Source organism: Diabrotica virgifera, chromosome 10 (assembly GCF_917563875.1).
Source record: "Diabrotica virgifera virgifera chromosome 10, PGI_DIABVI_V3a".
Classification (NCBI taxonomy): domain Eukaryota; kingdom Metazoa; phylum Arthropoda; class Insecta; order Coleoptera; family Chrysomelidae; genus Diabrotica; species Diabrotica virgifera.
In genome coordinates, this window is record NC_065452.1 from 104,387,826 (window position 1) to 104,404,118 (window position 16,293).

General features: G+C 32.8%; 1 protein-coding gene across 1 annotated transcript in view; it reads left to right on the plus strand.

The window, feature by feature from the left end:
* The window catches only part of LOC114333445 (nipped-B-like protein B), a 178,978-nt gene that overhangs the window by 145,681 nt on the left and 17,004 nt on the right, over nt 1-16,293 (plus strand). The window contains exons 18-21 of the mRNA XM_050663623.1: nt 3,583-3,729; nt 5,383-5,609; nt 7,253-7,427; nt 7,498-7,665. Coding sequence (XP_050519580.1) covers nt 3,583-3,729; nt 5,383-5,609; nt 7,253-7,427; nt 7,498-7,665 — 717 coding nt within the window. The remainder of the gene's footprint in view (nt 1-3,582; nt 3,730-5,382; nt 5,610-7,252; nt 7,428-7,497; nt 7,666-16,293) is intronic.

The window sequence follows — 16,293 nt, forward strand, 5'->3', positions numbered from 1 at the left end:
TTTAATCGGTAGTTATCAATATTGAATAATTACTAAATCGGTAAAGTTTTAATTTATTTTATATGAATATATTTACAAAATACTACAGAATTTCACTTTTTGACATAAATTGAATTGATATAACGCAAATTGTTTACAATATTTTTAATAATTAAAGTAAATAAATCTTATCGCCAACCGTCACTAAAGTCATTCATTATTGTACTCATTTGACGCCATTTGCGGTAGTAAAGTAACACTTTATTGTACTGAAAGAAGAATTTTACTTTACCTGCCGCGATTAATCAAAATAAACTGAGATTGAATGTAAGTGGTCGATGGCAGTAATCGATTATTTATTTGAGTGAACTTAAAATGTATTACTTTAATTATTAAAAATATTGCACAAAATTTACGTTATTATTAATTAAATTTATGTCAGAAAGTGAAATTCTATAGTATTTTGCAATTATATTCATAAAACATAAATCAAAACTTTACAGATTTAGTAATTAGGTACTTATTCAATATTGGTAACAACTATCGATTAAACATCGAAATCGGCCATCATGCAAAAAAGCTTTCTGTCATCGTCATTTCTGTCATACGAAATGTTTGTTTCGTCTAAAATTAATAAAATTCTTAAATCTTTTAAGTTTTGTATTAATGCAATTATAAATTGTATATTATGAAATGGTGTTTTTGTTAATTCGATTATATGTAAGGACGCTGACAGATATTAATGATAATTTGTTAGCAAATATATTTATTTAGATTTTCTACTATTCATCAAGGGAAAAGCAACTGCGCTACACGGGAGGCTACACTATAAACATAACGTAACTATTATGGGTATTTTTAATGTTTGGTATTTTATTTTAAGTGTTAAAATTGGTTTAATATTTAAATAAAAATACGATTAACTGTTTAAAATATATTTATTTCGTTGAAATCATAATAATAGAAGTATAACGTCTTACGTGCGTACCAAGTACACACACACACACACTCTTTTTTCATTAGGATGTAATTAAGTAAGTGTTAATGTTTTTTATGATTGGCGATCAAATTTTGTATGCACCACGTCAGTAAAAACTCTTTATCGAACTCGTCTGTTATTCGCCTCGCTTGCTAGGTTCGCTCGGCTCATAATATCAGACTCGTTCGATAAAGAGTCACTTTACTGACTTGGTACATAAATAACTATTAAGTTCACTCAAATTCTCGTCATTCGATTACTGCCATCGACCACTTACATTCAATCTGGGTTAATTTGATTAATCGCGGCAGGTAAAGTAAAATTCTTCTTTCAGTACAATAAAGTGTTACTTTACTGCCGCAAATGGCGTCAAATGAGTACAATAATGAATGACTTAGTGACGGTTGGCGATAAATAAAATTAATATAATACTTATACAGGGTGAGTGGGGAGGAATGCACCAAACTTTAAGACTGTGTAATATACGTAATAATAAGTAAAAATAACTCATATGTTGTTATTCGATTTTCATCTGTTTCCGAGATACGGTGCGTTAAAATTTTTCTTACAAACTGATGATTTATTTATTGCTCTAAAACCGGTAGATATATGCAAATGAAATTTGGTGGATTTTAAGACGTAGTTATTGCGCATTTCTTGACATACAATTACGAATTTTATATTCGCCATTGGCGCGCGTACGCGTAATGGTATAAATTTTTTAAAGAAAAAAATGGTACGCCACTGAGATATTTCAAATTAAAAATTATTTTTGAATTCCCCGTTCAATTTCTGACAAACAATCTATCTTCCCGTTTTTCCATACGACGCTTCGTTTTCATGCAAAAAATAAAATATCTTAACGCTTACAAAGTATTCGACGAAGTTTCTATATGAATGTGTAGAAAGTTATTTCGAATACCTTGTAAACGTTGGGATATTTTATTTTTTGCATGAAAACGAAGCGTCGTATGGAAAAACGCGAAGATAAATTGTCAAAAATTGAACAAGCAATTCAAAAAAAATTTTTAGTTTGAAATATCTCATTGGCGTACTATTTTTTTTCTTTAAAACATTTCAGACCATTACCCGTACGCGCGCCAATGGTGAATATAAAATTCTTAATTGTATGTCAAAAATGCGCAATAACTACCTCTTAAAACCCACCAAATTTCATTTGCATATCTCAACCGGATTTAGAGCAATAATTAAATCATCAGTTTGTAAGAAAAATTTGAATCTCGGTAACGAATGAAAATCGAATAACAACATATGAGTTATTTTTAGTTATTATTACATATATTATACAGTCTTAATTGACGTCTTTGGCGCGTTCCTCCCCACTCACCCTGTATATTACAAAACTTTATCAAGTGGGCTGGCTTCTTGTCCATTCATGCTCATTGTCTATTAAATTGACTTAATATTCTCCTCCATTCATCCCTGTTTGTTGCTCTTCCTTCTCAACCAATACTTCCCTCATTTCTGAGTCTTTCTGTACGCTGTCAAACCATCTTTGTCTGGGTCTTCCTTTCCTTCTTTTTATGATTGGACCCTGTTTTAAGATCATCTTTGGCATCCTCTTCCTTCCCATTCTTATCACGTGTCTCATCCATCTCACTCTGTGTCTTTATGAAGCGGCTGATGCTTGGTTCATTATACAGTTCCTCAAGCTCCCTGTTTGTTCGTCGCACCCAACCTTCCACCGTGTTTTTGCCTCCATATAATATAGCTCCGAGTATTTCCCTTTCCCATCTTACCAATTTCTCCTTATTTGCTTTTTTCATTATCCATACTTCGCTACCATACGTCACTGTGGGCCTTATTACTGTTTTATATATCCTTAGCTTTGTTTTTCTCGATACATATTTGGATTTCATCAGGGGTCTTAGGCTTCCCATCTTTTTTTTATTTCCCTTTGCCAATCTGGGATTCAATTCCCATTCTTCATAACCTTTCTCGTCAATAATAACCCCCAGATACGTAAAATGGACCACTCTCTCGAAATTATATTCCCTTACTTCATTAGATATGAAAATAAACTGTCCCTCTTCTTTTTGCTCTGTATTTTCAAGTATCTTGTACTTCGACTTTTCCTGGTTTATTTGGTCCCTTTCTAATCTTTTCATCTTTCACTAACAGTAAGGCCATCAGTGAAGGCTAGACATTGACGCTCATTTTTAAAGATGGATTTGGTCGTTTTAACTCGGCTATTTCGGATTATTATTTCCAATACTAAGTTAAAAAGCACCGTGGATAACGTATCTCCTCGTAAGAAGGGTAACATCCATGGTTCAATTTAATTCTTGTTATTTATAATATTTAAAGAGTATGATTTATTAGACAGAGAGAAGGTCAGATGAGGAATATTCTTAAAGCCGAGTTCGATGAAGGGAATAGTACTGACTTTTGCAAACTTTGGTAATATTTGATATGACCACTCTTATTTGCCCCTGGCCTCTTTGCTTGGCAATGCACGAGGGAATGACAAGATTACTGTCAACAGTTATTGTTTGTACTATATAAATTATATAAGATCTGTAAGAAACAACCTATTTTACTGTATATTCCCCTTCTTATACACAATGTTATTACTTTATAAATCACTTGTGTGGTATTTTCAGCGCACCACATTATCCTACATGTTGTACCTGGCCGATAATATGGCGTATTTCCCGTATCAAGTTCAGGATGAGCCCTTGTTTATCGTGCATCATATTGATATTATGATCTCAGTCTCTGGAACAAATTTGTTGCAGAATTTTAGAGATGTAAGTATCATTTACATGATATAGAGAGTTGTTCAAATGAAAAGGTACGAAACGTCGTAACAACGTAACCGCAAACATATTTGCCTATGCCACTATGGGATACCTTAGTGACACATCTAGGAATGGAAATGTATCCTTCGGCTTCGATCCTGGCATGCTTGTTCGCCCGCATGCGCAGGAGAGAGTAGAGACTCTTATAAGAGCGCCGTCCGATTGACGCGGCAGTCGATTGATTCGACGATTGAGGAGTAGCGAGGTGTTAACAGGTTTCTGACGGCGGAAGGTGTTAAACCTCGTACTGTAAGACACTCCGAACCCTACGAAGGTCCATCAAAAGCAAAAGACCGGGCTGCTCACGAAGGGTGTGAAGACGATAACGCGTATCCAGGGTCACACAAGCAAAAATGACCAATTTCATGTCTAGATCATATCTATACAATATAACAGACAATAGAGAGAAAAGAGTTAAGAACAGGGATGTACACAGGGCGTTTGTAGACCTTAGGAAGGCATACGACACCGTGCCAAGGAAAGAACTGTACAAAGCAATGACTAAAATAGGGATACCACCTAACCTGACACAAGCAATCAAGAATATATACAGTGGAAATCAAGTAAATATAAAAATCGGCAATAAGGTAGTTGCTAACTTCAAAACAACAAAAGGGTTACTACAGGGATGTCCAACTTCACCAACTCTATTTAAAATATTTTTAGAACACGCACTAACAACTTGGAAGACAAAATGTAGGGGTATGGTATTGCCGATAAGGGACGATTATCTCTACACATTGTGTTTCGCAGACGATCAGGTGGTGATGGCTCAAGATGAAGAGGGAATCAGTTACATGGTAAGGAAACTAAAAGAGGAATACAAAAAGTGGGCCTGGAAATAAATTATAAAAAAACGGAATACTTAGCAATATCGGAAGAAGACGTCAAAAATTTGGAAATAGAAGAACAAGTAGAAATAAATGAAACGAAGAATTTTAAATATTTGGGTTTTATAATGTCGAAAAACGGAACAACAGAAGCAGAAATAAAAAATACATTGGGACAAACAAGATCTTGCATCAGACAATTCCATAATGTAATCTGGAATACGAACATCAAGGGAAAAACAAACAAAAAATGATATACCAAATAATAGTTCAAAGCATCATGACATATGCCGCAGAAATTTGGGTCATAAACAAAAAAACCCAAAAGAGCATTCTGGCAACCGAAATGGAATACTGGAGAAGATGCTGTAGTCTCACCAGAAGAGACAGAATAACAAATGAGGAGATAGGAGAAGAATGCAAGTGGAAAAAGATGTCCTGCAATATATAGACGAGAGAAGACTGAAATGGTACGGCCACGTACGCAGAGCAGAAAACACATGGATGAACAAGGTTGCAGAATGGAGCCCAAGAGAAACAAGAAGAAGAGGACGACCGAGAAGTTCTTGGAAAAATGAAGTCGACGAAGCTATGTCTAAGAAAGGATTGGAAGATGGAGACTGGGAAGATCGAAAAAAGTGGAAGTCCTGGCTGACGGAAGGGAAACGGCATTAGCTGTAGACAACCCTTTAATATAATATCGTTTCGTACCTTTTCATTTGAATAACCTCGTATGATTTAAAGAATCATAATTCTTATCACAATATTTCAGGATTTAATTGCTGTTGAGGGTCAAAGTAAAATTATTGATAGTGAAAATGGTGAGCCAGTAAATATGGTGTCTGCTCTTGACGAGGATGATGATGATGAAGAGAATCTGTTAAGTCGTGTACCTGAAGATACAAGCCAACTGCAGGCATGTATTACAGCCGCTCAAGGATGTTTACTTCTTCTTATGTTAAAACAACATATTAAAGATATATATGGACTTAGTGATGGGTAAGTCGTGGTGTTGATGCAAAATGTTGAGTTGAGTTGTTATTTTACAGGTATTAAGTTCACGTTTGGATCAAATCTTTAGACGTTAATTTGACTGTCTTTTCTTCAATGCAAATGAATGAAAATTTGCAGACATACGCATTCGCAGGAACAATACACGAATAGCGAATAAAAAAAATTTTATGTTTATTAATCGTTTAAATAAAAAAACGATTTTAATGGAAAATGCTTAAATTCTCTTACTTTTTACAATGTAGAAACTTAAAACTTTTACAGATTGTAGCTAATTATATGAATTATACATAATTTTACTTTTTACGTTAATTGTTTACGTTATGCTTCATAAATAAACAATAAAGTTTCAAATTTTTTGCCGATTCCGACCACTTTTCATGTTTGTACATCATGTTTATAAACATCCTAGCAGCGACAATTTTGAACGCTCATATCTTTGTTAATATAAACATCGGCGCTTTTTCTTGTCAAATTTCAATACGATACGAAACAAAACTTCAACTAAAACTCGAATTCAAAAAATTCGTGTTTTTAATGTAGTCTTAGAAAAACCACCGGTAGAGACGTTTCGTTACTACAATTATCATTAGAATTCGTAATTCGCGAGAAATTATCAGGGTCTACACCGTGCAATGGTAAAGCATTAAAAGAGATGGAAAGACTGCGAAAACTGTAATAGGTGTAATAAATGATTTTGATTTAAAAAATGTATGAAGAAATTGCAGAAAATGTACAATGTATGTATCAAATGTTGAAATAAATGCAAAAAATGTGTCTGTCATGTACATCTTTTTTTAAATATGACGATATATTTTAATGTTTGAAAAGTGTAAGACTAAAAATTAAAAAATAAATAAAATATGAAAAAAAATTTTTAAGAAACTCTTTTCTTTAGTTACGAGTGGCTAAAATTAAAAATATAAAAACATCAACTAAAAAGCAAAAAATAAAAACAATTCAAACTCGAGGGATTATTCGAAAAAACTGTTAGATTAAATATACAAAAATCTCACATTCGTTAAAAAATTAAAAAAAACACATTCGTTAAAGAAAAGCGTGGGGCGCGAAAAGTAAAGAAGTATCTATCCTCAAACCGTTTATTCGATGAAGACGCGCCCCACGCTTTTCTTTAACGAATGTGTTAGATTTTTTAATTTTTTAACGAATGTGTTAGATTTTTTAACGAATGTGTGGAGTTTGTGTATATTTAATCTGTCTTAACAGTTTTTTCGAGTAATTCTTTTTTTATTTTTTGCTTTTGAGTTGATTTTTTTTATAATATTTTTAATTTTAGTTACTCGTAACTAAAGAAGAGCGTTTCTTAAAATTTTGTTTCATATTTTTTATTATTATGGTAAGCTGATATGTTTAGTTTTAAATTAGATATATACCCTATACATGGCAACGCTGCGTGCCTTCGATTACGAGACGGTCCCCTCTTCCCACGTTAATGCACCTGATTGTCACCGATTCTAACTCCGTCATCCGCCGTCATTCGTCACAACTATAGGTGAATAAGCATTGTTGCCGATTTTAGCGCTCCCTTTAGTGGCCTATATCTAATCCAAAACTAAACGTATTGTATAAATGATGTAAACCATTTTCTTTACGGCTGGCAACATTTTTAGGAAAATTCAACAGTATTCTCCATCAGAAGCTGCGAAGGTTTATGAAAAAGCTATTCAACGCAGATCGAATGCACTCTTCAACCCAAAAGCGACGGTACATAAATTGAAACAGGGCAAACCTTCGGAGTATTTGGATGTGGATGGCAGAAGAGATCTCATACGACAGTACATAGACGTAAGTTTTTTGTTTTGTTTGTTCGGTATTCAGTGATTGGAAAATATACAAACTTCTTATATCGTTTCAGTTCAAACAGTTGATGCTACAACTAGATCCTGACGATCCCGATGATGACGAGAATGCTCCAAAATTACTTACTGCACTAGCTAATGCACAAACAACTCCTCAAGCCAATTCGGGGGCTCCATCATCGATACTGACGGAGGCAGACCAAGTAGTACTCGATAATTATAAGGTAACTTAAATATTATGTGCCAATTATCATATAATTTTATTTATATTATATCATTAAATTATTCTGAGCTAAACCACGCCTCCATATACAGTGTGTTTTTATAAGTATTGTCATGATGTGGTCCATAGTTTGGCAGTTGATTTGACAATAAAATACAACCGTTTCACAAAGTATTTTAACTCGTTAAATGTATAAATATAAATAATTGAACTGGCTAGGTCAAGATTATTACGTGAACAATTCTACCCTAATAAAATGCATGTCAACTCATAATAAAAATACAATACTTCTTATTTATATACTCACGAATAAAAATATTGCTATTGCATGTGGAATGGACTTTTTTGTGCTGTTATCCTTATCCCCCCTATATCATAGGAATAGGATTTCTTTTCCGAATGCGATGTTTTAAAGTATCATATATATGCTATTATCGCATTTAAATATGATCTGGGCTTGCTTCCATATGATGAACGTTATGCCAGATGTAACCTCATACAGAGTGTTAATTTTCGTGGTGGCGGCATAGTGTTATGGAGTGGTATTTCTTGGAAAGAAGATACCGAACTTATGGAAGTGATTGGTAAATGACAGCTGATATGTATGATAATGTATGTACATTAAAAACCTTTTAGAAGATCATGTTTTGCCATTTGCCAGCCATATTGGATATCAAATTCGTATTAATGCACCATGACGCAGGTCTTCATCTCGGCAGAATAGTGAATACTTAACTTGATGAGATTCATCATTATCTAAATTATCTAAAATTTATATTGGCCACCATATAGCCCATATCAAATTTAAATCCGATTATACCATTTACAGTATGTCCCTGTAAGTTGTATCCATATGGAAAACTTTTTTATTATTAATTTTACGAAAAAAGTTATTCTTCATAAAAAGCTCTGCTTGGTCCAAAACCTAAAATTTAACCATCAAATATCAAATTTTTTGAATATTATACGAGGTATGTCAAAAAGTTTGAATTTCACTCAAGAGTAGCTTTATTTTTCACAATATTGAAAATTGCTATTATGAAAAGTTGTTTGGAATTAAAAACTATATTCTATTATTATTATGCAATTACATCCTTCTAATTGAAAAAAAAATTTTTTTGAAAAATTTTGGATAACTAACATTATTTTCAGTTATTTCAATTCAGATAACTCTTTTATTATTAATTTTACGAAAAAAAGTGATTCTTAATAAAAAGTTCTGCCTGGTCTAAAACCTAAAATACAACCATCTTATGTCAAATTTTATCAATTTTATACGAGGTATGTCAAAAAATATGAATTTAGCTCAAGAGTAAAATACGTTTATTTTTCACAATATCGAAAATTGTTATTATGAAAAGTTATTTAGAATTAAAAACAGTATGTAATTACATCCATTTAATTGAAAGATTCTGAACTATAAAGGTACTTTACTTTTGATCTAAATTTATCTTTATTGACATACCTCGTATAAAATTGATAAAATTTAACCTCATCAGTCCATAGGTCCAGCCAGCTGGACAATGTTTACTAATTTATTACACGGTGACTATTCGGGTTGGGCATCGCTGCGTCCTATATTGCAGCATATTGTACTTCCTATTTATCAGTCAAATTTACTCATTTGAAAAATTCGACAACAGCGCCTACCTCGGTAGTTTGTTGTTACATGTGGTGAAACTTTTTAAATTATGATGGTGGCTCTACAAAAATACAGTAAGTTGTAGTGTTTTTCTGTACTTTAAAGTATTGATTGTTTTTAATGTATGTTACTTGATGATTGGACGTATTTGTGGTAAATATATATTTGAAAATAATTACAACTGGACACGTTAGCGGTCCTCTAAACTTTATGTCCAGCATTTTGGACATTGGGACTTAGTTAGCCAAATATGTTACCATACTCACATTTTTTAAGTTTAGTTACAGATAGTAAAAGGATATTGATGGAAAGTGCATTGGAGGCTATTTTGACAGATTACGATTTTTTCGTCAGTGAAGATAGCGATAATGATCAAAGGAAATGGATTTACAGGAATTTAAGCTGTATGTTGGAAGGTCACTAGCTCTAGGTGGAAAGCCTGCAAGCGGGAGACAAGCTAGTGCGTCTATTTCAAGAAAAACGGAGACATCTGAAGATGAAGTGCCCATAATTCCTGTAAAAAGATCTACAGTTTTTCAGTTACCGCCTATAGATGTAAGAAAAACCAGTAATGACCATTTGCCAATATGCTCTGTCAGCAATAGAAATTCTTATTGCGTTGCCTAAACCTCTTTAATGCACTAAGAAGACGATATTCTTTTGTACAAAATGCAAAATGTATATGTGTATTTCTCCTGAACCAGAATGTTTTTTCAGTTTCATACTTAAATTATATAAAAGCTAAGTCCTGATGTCCATTATGCTGGACTTGTCATATTATGTCTGTCAAATAATTGTTTTAGAGTTTTTATAGATTTTCGTTTATTAATTTCACAAATGAGGAGAGAAAATAGAAAATATTGTTAAAATAATAAAAACTTTTTTCTTGGGGCTGAAGAGGCTATTATAAGATATTTGTATTTTAGGTTTTAGACCATCCAGAACTTTTTATTAACAATCACTTTTTTTCGTAAAATTAATAATACAAGAGATATCAGAATTGAAATAACTGAAAATAATGTTGGTTATCCATAATTTTTCAAAAAAAAAATTTTCAATTAGAAGGATGTAATTGCATATTAGAATATAGTTTTTAATTCCAAACAACTTTTCATAATAGCAATTTTCAATATTGTGAAAATAAAGCTATCTTGAGTGAAATTAAAACTTTTTGACATACCTCGTATAATATTCAAAAAAATTGATATTTGGTGGTTAAATCTTAGGTTTTGGACCATGCAGAGCTTTTTATGAAGAATAACTTTTTTCCCTAAAATTAATAATAAAAAAGTTTTCCATATGGATACAACTTACAGGGACATACTGTATATGATGATACTTCTAAAAATCACATTCGGAAAAGAAATCCTATTCCTATGACACTGGGGGCAGCACAAGAAGTTTTATTTCACACGTTAATTTCAAAATACATAATATGTAATATGCAATATTTTTGTCCGTGAATGTATATGTATAACTATTTATCAACAACCGTGTCTTGTGCAATATCAGGTTGATAAGCGCGTGTGTTTATTTATTTGTGAAGGTATAGATGAACCAGAATAGGAATAGACGTGAACATGCTGTGCGCGCTAGCAAATTTCAAAGTATGGTACAGAACGCTTAGTTGATCGACAACCGCTTAACTGTTTATGTGGATAGTTTCAATGGGTGCGTTCGGACGACCACAGCGGCTGACTGTCAGCACAAATCGGCTGAGGTGTTGTACTGATCATGGATCTCGGAAACCAAGATCCGGCAGGGAAGGGTGCGCACCAGACTGTAGGGCCTTCCCGGTCGTCACCACACGAAACCCCTACAATTTAAAAAGTACGACAACTTTAAAAATGTCTAGCAGTACAATCAGATTAGGCACATGGAATGTTAAAAGCCTCTATGCAGCAGGCAAGCTCAGAACCTTAGTTTAAGAGGTTAAACGGTTAAAAATTGATATAATGGGCATCAGTGAGCTCCGCTGGCCTGGAGCGGGAACATGTGAACAAGATGAAGGCACACTATACTATTCTGGAAGTGTAGAAGATGACGTACATCATAGGAATGGAGTTGGCATATTTATAACATCTAAATTTAAGAAATATGTAAAAAATTTTGTACCTGTGAACGACAGACTAGCGATACTAAAATTAAATAGTAAACCATTTAATGTCAATGTTATCCAGATATATGCCCCTACTTCAGAAAAGAAATATGACAATGATGTTGAATCATTCTATAGTCAATTAAAACAGACACTTAACAATCTAAAAAGGAACAAAATCGAAGATCTGACCTGATAGGTGAATATGGACTAGGGGAGAGCAATGAAAGAGGCGATAGATTATACCAGTTCTGTTAAGAACATGACATGATAATCGCAAATACATGGTTCAAATTACACAAAAGAAGATTATATACATGGAAGGGACCAGGAGATAACTCACTTCATATAATTAGAAATCAGATAGATTATATTCTAGTAAACAAGAGATTTAAGAATGGTGTCAAGAGATCAACGACATATCCTGGTGCAGATATCGGTTCAGACCATAACCCTCTAATAGCTGACATCCAAGTGAAGCTCAAAAAAGTTGAAGAAAGCCCCAAAACACCAAAATTACATATATCAGCATCCAACAAAACGCTAATAGAAAATGACCTGAATAATCAGCTAAAGAACTCAACAAATGAAAACAATACAGAAATATGGAACACGTTTAAAGATCTTACCTGGAAAGTAATGGAAAAATATACAACAACGATGCAGAGGCACAAAAAACAACAATGGATGACTGATGAAATCCTGGAATTGATGGAGCAGAGAAGAAAACTGAAAGATAACAAAACAGAATACAAAGAAAAACAGAAACTAATTAAACAAAAAATAAAGGTAGCTAAAGAAAAATGGATGGAGGATAAATGCAAGGAATTAGAAAAGTTGAATGAAAAACATGATACTGTAACCCTTATAGTAGGGTTATATTTTTTTTTGGTACTAAAATTTGATTGATGAAGAGAAAGGAGTAGTGAGAAACGGCTTAACAAGTTAAAATTAGAATGAAGGTAACAAATTAATTATGAGGATGAGGATGAGACGTAAAAGCTCAGGAAGTGGAGATCGGCTTATTTTCGTGCTGTTGTTTAGGGGAGAAAGAGATAGTGATAAAGGAAGAAACCAGAAAAATTAAAAAGTAATGAAATACTTAAAAGAAAAAACTGACCTATGATCAATAAACCAAAGATGGGCGCCAGAAGTAAATGCCTTTTAGAGCCTTTACTTCGTTGATAGAACAGTGTGGGAGACTAGAAAAGAGAGAGAGAGAGAGATATAGAGAGAGAGATATATAGAGAGAGAGATATAGAGAGAGATATATATACATATATATATACATATATATATACACATATATACACATATATATATAGAGAGAGAGAGAGATATATAGAGAGAGAGAGAGAGAGGGAAAGAGAGAGAGAGAAAGAGAGAGAGAGAAATAAGGAGAAAGATATAAACAATCCAAATAACTTAATCCTGAAATAAAATATTATATGAACACATATAGTTGAGAGATATCAGGTGCAGGTGAAATGATACAAACCCAATAGGTATACCTTATTTTTATTGTGTAAAAAAAATACCTAGATATATGTAAAGTAAGATTTTGGTAACTAATGTATATATATATAATGTAAAATTTCTAGCTAAAAATATAAATAATGTATAATAATGTAAAACATTGGCTTGCAAGATGAATATATAATAGTAAAATTTAATTAATAATATAAATAATGAATATGAGTAATGTTAAAATTTTGGTTGCCAAGATATAAGCAGATAACGTAAAAGTTTCCGACTATTAAATGATTTCTATGAGTTTACGTTTCTTTCAGATACAAACAATAAAGAGACAGAAAAACAATAGTGAGTGCTAGTCAACAGAACCAGATGATATTCTTCATAATACCGTATTAATATACTTGTATATTATCTACCACAATACCTAAGTTATTATGTAATGAACCCTATAGAGACCAATGCTCTAGGTCTATAAGTACTTATGTTCCCTTACATGCATTGAGATTTAGATGAAAAATTGACAAGATATTATTTGTTGTGTAGACACAACCGATAGTAAAAGATATGATAAGGGAAGTTAAAAAATAATCTAATGCTTAACAACAAATGTAGAATAAATATATAATATATTGCGGAACACAATTCGGTCTATAAATGAGAACATTAATTAAGTACACTTATCTTTGTTCCAATCTAGATGAAATTCCTTCAGCTCTAATTCCAAGTGTTGGCTTATGGACGTGCCGGTTTATCAGACGGTAAGCGGCTCTATGAGTATACACATCTTAGGGAAGATTTACGTTCCAGATAATTAATAGGAATGTTATTCTTCGTGCATTTTCCATATAAGTTGTCTTTGTGGGATATTAAAAGCTTGGTTCTATTTTATAATTCTCTAGGTACGGCTAAAAAGAGAGGTTCTCATTAGGTATCTAGAAATTTTTTCCTGGATACAAGGTGAGACAGACCGGTTACAAAAGATAACCGAACATATTCTTCCACATAAATGGGAAGGTCATTTATCCAAAATGAAATTACATTATTACTTAAGTAATATATTTCTAAAAGTAACTTTGCTAGATTCGACTTTTTAAGGTATAAAATTATTCATTTTGATATATGTGTTTCCTAAATTTCCAAAAGAAATTTTAAAATAAAATCACTTACCAGACGTTCATTTTAGGTATATTATATTTTTACAGATATATTTAGCTTGCTTTGTAATTGCAATTCCAAAATAGATTTATTGAATATCTCCTATTCTTTTATGTATGACATCTGCCGTTTTTTCTCCAACACATATTTGTCTGTATTTGACCTTCTTAAGTCGTTGGTTAGCTAGCACTAATTCTGTTTTCATTTTCCTACCTCGATCGTAAGGTAACTTTTTGTTATTCGATGTTAATTATTACGGTTGTCGGGAGTGGCTACTCGTAAACGTAGCGGAACGCTACATTCCCCCTCCACTCGATATAATTTTCCTTCAGAAAATTATTCTGGCAAAAACCAAAACGAAGTTTATTCTTGGCAGGGTTAGTACTTTAATATGGGTCAGGAGTAGTAGCTCCTAGCAGTTGTAGTTGTAGTTACAGTCACAACCACTCCACAAAGTTAAAGATAGGATTAGTACATCAACTAACTAATCTAATCTAACCTAAAACATTAATTTTGAATTTGGCTCAAAGTGGGTAAACATCCACATTATACCACATATTTACACAAGGGAAATAAAAGGCAACACTTCTCATGCTTCCGAGCATGGAAGAGTGCGGGCACAAAAGTATGACACACTTGTGTGGATCCAACACAAGAGTGCATCAAGGTAAGTTCCCAAGATTCCGGAACCGGTATGGTTTACGGAGATCGCGAGAAAGGAACTTTTCCTTCCTTAACGTAGACAAGGACTAGTCTGATGATCTGCATCCAGACTTTATTTACGAATGAACCGTATACTAGGTATCTTAAAGTTTACTAATAGTTATTCCTGTTGTACCATTACTTACATCAATTAAACTTATTAAATCGTTCACATTAAAGGCTTAGATTACACGTAACCCCAAATTGTGATCAACGTGAACTAAAGGTACTAGAAAAAAAAAATATTCCTGACTAAAACAAAGTATCCACCCAACTACATAAAGAACCATTAAATTTGGCCTTACTCACTATCGGACTCACTATCGATTTGGATATTAGCACCTAAGTTAATCCAAAGATGAACACAAAATTTATTGTTGACATATTCAACCGAGAGTAACCAGGATATTCTCCAACCGATTCAAAACATGGTATCAAAGATAACTTAAGGTAAGGAAATAGAGATGTAACATAACTCTCTTAGGTAAGATAAGATAAGATAAGATAAGATAAAGTGAAGTACGATACGCTAAGTTAAATATATTATATATCCAATGCAGATATAAACCAGGTAGTTAGAATGCACAGCAAAACAAAAAATGGACAAACAAAACAGTTCCACAAATGGATAGCCATTATCGTATCCATCCAAATATGGTTCCGTCAGTATAATTCATAATCCATTCCCGAAATGACTTAATATAATCACAGGTAATAATCATTGAAAGGTAACCTAAAGATAACCTAACTTAATATCTGTATCCGATAAATCTATAGCCTAAGGCTACAGCTGATTTCAGAGTACGATATACCAAAACGTTTGATAATCAGTGTATTTTTATACTAACACATGTATAAGCATCAACACAAGTAAGTTCTTAACTACAATTTCTCAAAGGTAAAACTAAAATTTAAGAACCAAAATCAAACAATTTCATCTGAAACCGTATATTTATAGATCAGTTCCTAAAATCAATGACAGAAGAGGTCCGAACTGGACTACTATAGTGGACCAATGCGTAAGAAAACGAAAATCAAATATTAGAGTAGTCACTAAACAACAGCTAATGAATGTATTTTCCAAAATTATTGATATAACAACCATCCACGAAATTAATATTAAAGGTGTATTGGGTTATCGCCTTGTACAAGAAAAAAATCCATTGTATAACTTGATGAAGACTTAATCTATGCTACAGAACCGAAGATGGTCAACGACCATATTCGCCACATAGCGACTCCAGGTAAAAGTACATCCATCACAAAATATAGCATGGATTACGAAATCCGCTAACGATCTAGTCCGGAATTTGATCAACGAATTCGAACCCACGTATTATGCTTAGATACACCTATATACCCATATACAACAAAATTTACTAATAAAAGTGAAAAGACAATATTTAAAAGCAATTTACCTATAACAGTCTAATATTTTGAGAAGTGATAATAATGGAATACCCTGTATAATGCATTTATTACACCAGACAAATGTTATGACATTCCCTGTGCAAACGCTGAGTCCATAATATATGTGAACACTTAACTATCAAGGT